The sequence below is a fragment of the Empidonax traillii genome, unplaced genomic scaffold (assembly GCF_003031625.1).
Source record: "Empidonax traillii isolate 1590-97213 ecotype Southwest subspecies unplaced genomic scaffold, ASM303162v1 scaffold11:size2795301, whole genome shotgun sequence".
NCBI lineage: Eukaryota > Metazoa > Chordata > Aves > Passeriformes > Tyrannidae > Empidonax > Empidonax traillii.
The window spans coordinates 2,424,929-2,434,324 of record NW_020955204.1 but is presented as its reverse complement, the minus strand read 5'-3'; the positions used below and the strand labels follow the sequence as shown (position 1 = coordinate 2,434,324).

The following is a 9,396-nucleotide window of genomic DNA, read 5'->3' as shown; positions in this document are numbered from 1 at the left end:
GTGCCGCCGCGCGTTCTTAGTTTCAAGCGCGCTGGGGCGTTTCCGGCTGCCCAATAGCCGCGGTCGGCCAGGATTGACGCGCGCGCTGACCAGTGGCAGCGCAGACCGCGAAGCGTGATCCAATCGCCGGGCTCGGGGGGCGGGCGCTGCGCTCGAGCGCGCGGCGGGAGGAGATGGCGGTGCGGCGGACGCTGCGGGAGCTGCTCCAGGACCGGGAGCTGTTCCAGGACCAGCAGCCCGTCGGGACCATCGTGCTGGAGCGGGCATCCTCCCCCACCGCTGCCGCCCGGATACCGCCGCCGCCGCCGTCGCCGCCGTCTTCCTTGCCACCGGCCGCGGAGCCGGCGTCGCCGCCGCGGCGACAGGGTCCGCTGCCGGAGCTGTGCGCCGTGTTCCACTGCCGCGGCTGCTGGACGGTGCTGGGGGACTCGCTGCAGCTGTGCGCGCCGGAGGAGCCGCGGCTCGGCTTCCTCGCCTGCTTCAGTCAGTGCCTCCTCGGGGAGGGGGGTGCCGAGCTCGCGCTGCCGCTGTCCCCGGGGCCGCGGGGCGGGAGGACGCGCCGCTGCCCTGGGCGGGTCTCGGGCCGGGCTGAGGTTGGGCCGGGGGCTCTCGCCTGCAGCGCGTCTCTCTCTCCGCAGAAGTCACCGGTGATGTGATCTGGGAGGATTCGCTCTTGATCGGCCTCGAGGAACCGCTCCTGGGATGGTGCGTAGCTCCCCATGTCCTTGCTCTGGGCATCGCGCCGCCGCGGGAAATCGGGCAGGCAAAGCCGGCTCTGCCAAGACCGGGAGCCGGGGGCTCCTCCGGCTACTGCACGGAGGGTTCTGAGGGGCTTAGGAAACTCCCAAGGTACTTTGTATCTTTGCTTCACCGCTTCGGATGGAGAAACCTTTTGTAGGGATGTAGCTTTCGCTTCTGTCAAAATCAAAAGTTTTACTGCTCTAACCTTTGTAGTGAAGAGGAGCAGTTGAGCAATGCTTAAAGGCTGTTTTACAAACTATAGGACTGGGAACTTTTTAAATATAAAACTTACTGGGTTTTTTGTCTATTTTTCCCACTCCTCTCTCTGCACGAAGCAATAACTGTTTTATCAAGAGGAAATTTCTCATCTGTGACCTGGCATATGTGTTGTTTTATCGGTTCAATCCTGTTTGAGTTGTATAGCCTAAACCACTCTGTGATAATAAGACGTGTATTTTCTTCCGTAATTGCAACTTCACTTATTAAAGAGATTACTTCATTACTTGGGCACAACATGCCCAACTTCTTATGTTCACATTGTGTATCTATTATTTTTTTTAATGAGAAAGCACTATTATGTCTTGGGTTTGTGTCCTAATAGAACTGAAGACTTGATGTTGTCTGACAGGCATGTAGTATCTATGGTTTCTAATTAAAAATATTTTTCCCTTTCTGCTTCTAGTGCTTACAATGCGTTATCCTGTCGGTCATGTGGCTTGTCTGTGGGCTTCATCCTTCATTCTGCCGCCAGTGACATGGCGTATCTCCGAGGCTTGTTCTGTTTCTTCAAGGACAGAATCCTCTGGTGAGTACATTGTATTCCCAAAGTCAGGGATTCCACAGGTATTTGTAAGTTACTGTACAACTGGCCAACAGCTAACAAAAATGGCTTTACTTTTGTCTGAGCGCATTGGTGTGGGATTTTAACATCCTGGATGTCTAAGTTGTTTGTGTTGGTTTGCCTTGCACCTCTTGAGTGTCTTCATGTAATGTAAGGGTTTAAATTTAGTTGAGTGCGATGCTGAAATCTCCTTCTGTTCCAGATTTGCTTAGCTAATGTAAGGTATCAAAGTAGTTCCATGATGGGGGGAGGACTTGACTATACAAACTTAATTACTTATAGCTGGTAATGAGAAGATCTTAAGATCTCAAAGTCAAACTATGTTATGTTATTGCTATGGTTTTCATATTTTCCTAATTATCAATTACTTTTGGCGACAAATTTGTATATGCTTTAAAATAGTTTAAATAATCTGTCTAAACAATGAATGCAACTGCGCGGCTTTTAACTGTTCTTCTTGTGGCTTTTTTCCCTATCCTCTTTTGTTTTCCAGTTATCTCTTAGAAAACCAAATGGTTATAGAAGCTTCTAAGGTGGATTTTCCTGCTGTGACCTTAAAGAAAGAAGTGCAGGAAGTAAGGTTTCTATATTAATCTCTACATTAATGGAAAATAGTTTTAAACCGCTGATAGTTTGGGATATTAGTTCCTAAGTACGGATACAATTACTGGTTTTCTAAGTGCGTAAGACTGAGAAAATGCTGACTTATATTACAGTGACTGATTCAATGTGTGACACATACGGAACATTTTCTAAGACCCCTAACCTGCAAAACATATCCAGTTGTAGCTAAATTTCTGTCAAAAGTTTTTTATCCTTTTACCTCCATACCATGAAAAGAAAAAACCCAAGAATCATTTATACAGACTTTGCCTAAGTATTACTACTTGTGTTGTCACTGTTGAAGAATTAAAAAATAGTAATTTGTTAATTTGAAAGAGATTCTTGCACAGTTTTATTTACGTCTATGTAAGCTCAAAACAGCATGGCAGTATTTGTAGCTTCAGAGACAGCACTAGGACCTCCCTCCTTCTTTGGTGTTTAAATTGCATGTTCTTGTCTGTAACCTGGTTAGTTCTTATCTTAGTAAATTGTCTGTCCCATATGATGTGTTGGAGACAGCCAGCATACCCAGTTTATGTGTTTACTTATTCCTTACTTTTTTTTTTTTTGAGTTTAGTTCTCTAGTTTCTCTTCTAATGGGCCTGTGACATTTCCTTTGTCCTCTTTAAAGTCATCTTCCAGTGTCCATAAGATGACAGGGGTTTTTGCAGGTCAAGTGAGACTAAAATGCAAAAATCTCATCCAGGCAAGACTTGTAAAGTTGAGACGCAGTTTTCTGAAGTAAAAAAAAAATTATAGTACTTCATTGCAAACACAAATTATGTGACTGTAGAGTTTGCTTGTTGACTAGAACAAGCTCAAAAATCTGGCCTTTGCTTTTTGAGAAATAACGTGTCCACATGTATTCCTAAACTAATGATGAAAGTTTGTCCAGATACTGTCAAAGAAGGTCTCCAGTTGTGTGAAAACTTGTAATGAGTTAACCAGGTAAGATCAGGTTCATCATAGTAAAACTCCAGCAACTCCATCGCCTTAAATAGAGTATTTCCCTACAATTCTGGAAGGGCTGATGCTGGCACGCATTCATCCATCTCCAGTTTGTAGTGCAGACCTCTGATTGGGTGCTGGTTTTGTCTGTACTAGACATGCAGTACAAAGATTCAAGCCCCACTATTTTTCCATCTTAAAAGTGAGCTGCTCTTGAGCCACTGAAAGTGCGATGCAGATCATTCAAAGATCCAGCGTTAGGACATTTTTCACTAGTTTTAATACTCTTATTTCTCTTTTTTTCTAGCTGAAAGAAAAGCTTGTGGAGTTCCACATTCGCATGGAAATGCTGACGAACAAGCTGAAGGAACTTGAACAAAGTAATTATGTAACACAGTGGCAGAGCTCTGCATCAGATACAGATGGCCTGCCACCAGGATATGCAGGAGTTAGGATCAACTAGTAGCCATTTTCAAAAACTGCTGGACTTGTTTCTGCATCTCTGCAGAGTTTGTTCATTGTGGTGAAATAATGCACCAGATCAGGTTTGACTGTTGATCTGTCACTTTATCTGTGCATGGAAAGAACTGATGATTAAGTGCATCCCTTCAGGGGAACACCTAAAAACCCGACATATTGAAGTTATGCTTGGAAGACTGAATAGCTCACCTATGCAGCACATCAGTCTCTGAGGCAGTATAACTGTGACTTCGTTTTTTTTTTCTCTTGGGGGAAAACCAGCCTTTGAAATACTGATGTCAGGTTTCTGGAGCTTTACAAAGACACTAATAAGGTGGTATTCAAGAGGAGCTATTGTAAATTGAACATTCTTAGAGGTGTAAAGTTCTTGTCCTACCTTTTCATATAGATACAGTGTTAATGGCAGCCTGGATGTTTCATATGCAACGCACAGCTAAATGGACTCCTGGATAGGTCTTTTAGATTTGCCTCTGTGTGTGGCCTGCAAAAAGGGCAGGCTAGCATGTCACAGATGCTGCACACTGGTCTTATTGCGTGAATCTGGATGGCACAATGCAGGCTGGAGCACAAGGTTTTGGATTTCAGTTAAAGGGCAACCTGTGCACCTGCCAAGTCCTCTGGAAATGCAGCTCCATGACTGCACAGGAGCGAATCAAATACATCCATTTAGGCTGTGAGCAACCACCTTTAACAGATTTGAGCATTTCTTTCTGGGGCTGAAACCGTGAAACCACAGAACAGTCTTTTCTTCTCCTTCCCTTCTGCTCAGTCATGGGAACTGCTCTGCTGAAGTTGTGATGATCTGCTTGCTGCCTTCAATTGGCCAGTCGAGATATTTAATAAAAAATCACCTAACTGGCATTTCTCTCTATTTTGAATGGGTTCTGCTTATTTCCAAACATTGGAAAATAATTTGATGAAAAGAAGGAGCACTACTTACCCTTTGTTTCTGGGACAGAGTATCTTTCTTGTTTGTTGGGAAGGTTAAGGGTCCTTTTCCTATCCTTTTTGCTGCCTAAAGGGCTAATATTTTTCCCTAAGGGGATGATACATTTTATGGGAAGTTTAGTAGTTGTCTGTAGTAGTCTAGAGAGGATTCTATTTACTTGATCAGCTTAATTCCAGTGATGCTATGTGCAAACACCTTTCCACCTCAGGTAAATGTTTTCCACTGTATGACTTCACCTTTGTGGTACTTCCTGAGTGACAGCACTTCTGTTGTTGCCTTAGTGTAAGAAACGTGATTAATAATGAGACTACCTGCTTTTGCCCTTTCATTTCAGTTTCTGCATTGAGACTCTTTCTTGCTATATACTTTATGTCTGTATATACTGTGTATAATTGTGCTAAATAGCTTTGCTTCATCTGGCTAAGTGTCAATCCCTAAAAGGGAAAGAAAGCTGTCAGTTACATTTTTATATTATATTTACAGTTGTGAAAAAGAAACTGTTTAAATAAAAACCCCCCTGACATTCAGAAATTCATATTGTGCAAATCATTGCCAATATCATGTGAGTCAGAGGCCTACTTCTTTTCCTTTGATTATGATTGCAGGAAAAAAAACATCAGTTTGTCTTGGTTGGGTCCTGGGTTGTTATGAAGCATTTAATGAATGGTTCCTCAAATTATATTACTTAGCATGAATTTAAACAAATAATGAATATGTGCCAAATAATAGCTGTTAATTTTTTAAACTACATTTCTGTAATCTTTTTAACTGAGAGAACCTCTGAGTAAATTCCTTTTTAAGATGCAAGCTGCATAAAATAAATACATTATCTTCAGTAATTTGAGATGGACATTTACTGAGATACCAAATTAAACCTATGGATGCATTTTGATTTAAGTGATGCTTATAAACTTATTCCTGAAAGACTCAGCATTTGATCCCACAGCCTGTCCCAGATTCAAATTCCTTTTAATCTGAAATTGACTAGTGAATAAATGTTGTTGTTATTCTGGAGTCGAGTCTTATCTCCTGTACCGAGGCACCTTGAGATGTGTTCTAGCCTTCAGTGCAGCCAGGGCCACTGGCTTGCAAAGGATGGATTCTCTGTTTAAATAAATAACAACCACCTAGAAAGCAAGTCTCAAGCTCAGGCCTTCTTCTGTTAGCTAATCAGCAGCTGTCTTCTCTGGCATACACAGAAAAAACCCAATAGAAAATGAAACAGTGGTTCAACAGGCTATTGAAGTATCAATCATACTGCGAATCTTCCAAAAGGTAGCAGAAGGGTCAGCAATCCTTTACAGATTTTGGAACACTTGTGGCAGAGTTGGAACACTTCTCTGGTAGTCCTGACGAGGTGGTGTCCTACTGCTGCATTACAGCAGTTCCCAAAACTGCTTGCAGCAGCAACTGCAAGGAAAGTTGTGCCTCCCTGCAGGTTGTGACAAGCCAACCACGGAAGAAATTTTTCAGACGTAGTTATCAAAACAATAAACAATCCATGTATATAAAAGAGCTACCTGAGGGGCTTATTACTTTTATGCCATCTCTACAGGCAACACAGGGTTCTGCTACCCTCTAAAACAACCCTTGAAGCTTTTAACTGGTAAGTTACTCATCTTATGAGTGGAATAATAACAATTTTTGTTTAGTTGCCTTCCAGGTCAGAGGCTCTCTTGCTTGAAATCTGTTGGTACAGCTGGCCCTAAAGCAGATATTCAGCATATATCGGTTCAGCTCAAATTTTTAAGTTTTGACAAAGATACAGCAAGTACAAACACCTCAGAAGTGGAGTGTAGTAAGTCAGTTAATTTGTCTTCTGAACAGATGACACATCCAGTATTAGTGCATTCTCAGCCTGTGCTGCTTTATTGCTAAAAAAATTTGTTTACAGGTGCAGAGTTTCCAAGTTCATTTTTAAACAGTTCCTCTTTACAGTGTCAAAAGAATAAATTCTTATCTTGAAATCCTTAAAGATGCATAGATATAAAAGCAAGCTGCCTTTTGGAAAAACATCAGAATTTGCAGGGAGACATTCTTTCTCTGTTACCATGTAAAACATGTGCAATGGGAGTACACAGTTCCTAGTTACACCAATAATTTCCTCCACTAATCCATGTAAGAATGCCATCAGAAGTTCAGTCTAAGTATTTTCTAGCTTGTTTTAAGTACTAAGGTAATTTTAAAGAATTTATACTCAATTCTTCTCCTTTGCTGTTATGCTTTCCAAAAGGAGGATAACTTCACTAACATCTTAAAGTAACCTTTTCCTCAGGTTATACTGAAGGGAAATACAAAGGATACAATGGCTTACTCATCACAAAACAAAAAAAAAAGACTGTTTAAAACCATGCATAGCGTTCTAAAGACAAGAATGACCATGGTTAACCACTGAGCTAAATTTGTCTTACAAATTTACTTGTTGCTTGAAGAAGTTGGCTCAAAGGATTTCATTTAGTCTAATTTCTAATACCAAAAAATAGTTATCTTCTCTCATATTAGTCCTATCTTCGTTTGGCAATTCTTACCTATCTAGAAAGAGTATTTATGAGAAAAACGCAACCCCTGTTTTAAATCCAAATCACGGTGCTTCATGAAGGGTTGGCTATGAAGTATGAATAGGAGTTAACTTGACACACAATTTCTTTCACCAAGACACTTCTTTCTATTTAAGAAAGAGGACTGAGCCTCTGTACATGGAGAAGTGTTCTGCACAAGTTAAGCCCACTTACAAAATTAAGCTAAGCTAGAAGTATGGAATTCTGCAGTAACAAGCTAGTATTCTACATGTTTAATTACAAGTTTAAACTTGGAAAAATATTAGTGATGTAGGTTATGCCACACATTCTCTTATTTCAAACTGCCAGCAGAATTGACTGCATTATCCACTAAGATTTGCAAAATATTACATAGAACACACTAAAAGTTTACAGAAAGATGGCACCCAAATTCCCTTTTATTTAATAAGTGAAATAAAGAAAAAAGACAATTGCAACCTAGGTTGCAGAAGATAAAGACCTTCAGTGATCAAACTTCATTTTCAGTTTTTAAAAATCTCTTTAAAGAACTTAAAAAATATACAAGATTACCAGTATTTTCAGGTTCATTCCTGCAGGTGCCATTATTGCTGGCTGGTACCAGTATGCTTCAGTACAGCTGCCTATGTGGCTAGAGTTACCTGAAAGTACTGTCTATTAAAAAGCTATTCAACACCTGAAAAATATGTACTGTGCTTATTAATTTCAGTCTTCTCCAAATAATTTCTGTCATCACATCCAAGCTCATTACCTACTGTCTGGCAAATACTACACTCAATTTGAGTCTGTGGTTTCTGTTACTTGTTTGTTGGTTTGGAGGTTTGTTGTCCTTTTATTGGTGGGGTTTTTTGTGTTGTTTTGTGGCTTTGTTTTTCTTCTTTCCCACCAGTTGCTCCTCCCTGCACCTTGTAAGAAACTCTGCACCCTTTTCCTTGCTACAGCTGCAGCAGGTGAGAAACCTCATCTCGCCCCTAAACATGCTTAGTTCATGCCCTGCTTTTTACATGCTCAGGACACTAATATGAACCAGACAAGAGGTTATAAAGGCGAGTTCTGCTGATCCTAGTTCCTGATTTACAGTTTTGGTGCCATGCTTCTGTCCCTATCTATACATTCTGCCCCTTTCTCTACAGAGGCAGCACATTCTCTAAAAAAACCCAAAATTTGAGAATCAAAGCAGGAAGTTCAAGCTATTGGTATATTAATTCCTATTGCTTCGTTATGTATAAATGCATATCTCAATTTACTGGTAATAACTACATTACACTAGACATTTTGAATCATGCATAATTAGAATACTAGCTCTAAGGTTTGGTTTGTGGGCCTGTGCCGCTTTCCTTCAGTTTCTCCATGCAGTTCTTCATGCCTAAGGCATTGCAAACTAGCCTCCTTTTATTTGACCTGCAAACACACTCATTTGGAGGGGAAATGGAGAGAAGCAGACAGGATTTACATAGGACACACTGAACAGTAAGTTACCTTTTATCTTTAGGTGGTGTAAAGTCTTGGCAATCTGTCTATATTATAACCTGGTACGTAGGCTCAGAGACAGAAACACACTCTGCTGACATCATGAACACTGACACCTTCTCTAAATTTCAGGAGAAGGTGAAGAGCAGACTGAAAGGGAACAGACATCAGAATCCATGGTTAGTGTTCTGCACTGTTAAACGAGACACCCTGGTTCAACTGCTGGCTTTTGTGTGCCAGTCAAAATGCTACGGGGCAAAATGCTGGATCGTTCCATAAAAGAAATCCAGTGGAATCTAACTCGGACTGCCATTATGCAGCTTTGTACCTGAACAACAAGCACAATTATTAGTTTTGGAGGAAGACCAGACAGTTTCCTAAGGATGACAGTTTCCTATGCAGTAATTTCTAAGATTGGTTATCAATCAAGAACTGTTCTTATCTTGAATATTTTTCCCTTTTCTGCCCAAAAAAGCAGGCTGCCAACTCTTGAAAATGTAATCCAAGTGTCAGTGACCTCAAGCTCAGTACAATTTCTTCTCACTCACTATCAAGAAGTCTTTGCAAGACTTTCTTTTTGTCCTAAATTTGACAATTACCCTCAGTTGCAAAAGGTGCAATCCTTGAAAGTGCAGTTCCCTGCACACATACTGGCTGGACCCTCTGCAGCAGCACTACTGGATATGCAAACAGCATATACTTGTGTCATCTGGGTTTGGTACTGCTAAAGGAGGCACGTCCATACCAGTCACTACACCTTTGATATCCCACACCAAAGTGTAATAGCATCTAACACTTCCACTCAGGTTTGGAAGCAGGTAAATCAA

At 41.3% G+C, this 9,396-nt stretch overlaps 1 protein-coding gene across 1 annotated transcript; it reads left to right on the top strand.

Annotated features, from left to right (window-relative positions):
* The first annotated feature begins 90 nt into the window (after positions 1–90).
* OIP5 (Opa interacting protein 5) lies at positions 91–3,678 on the top strand. Its single transcript, XM_027887711.1, has 5 exons — positions 91–483; positions 639–705; positions 1,424–1,546; positions 2,076–2,157; positions 3,441–3,678. Exons 1-5 carry the CDS (start codon positions 174–176, stop codon positions 3,594–3,596), a joined length of 738 nt encoding a protein of 245 aa, XP_027743512.1. The 5' UTR covers positions 91–173; the 3' UTR covers positions 3,597–3,678.
* Positions 3,679–9,396: the final 5,718 nt, after the last annotated feature.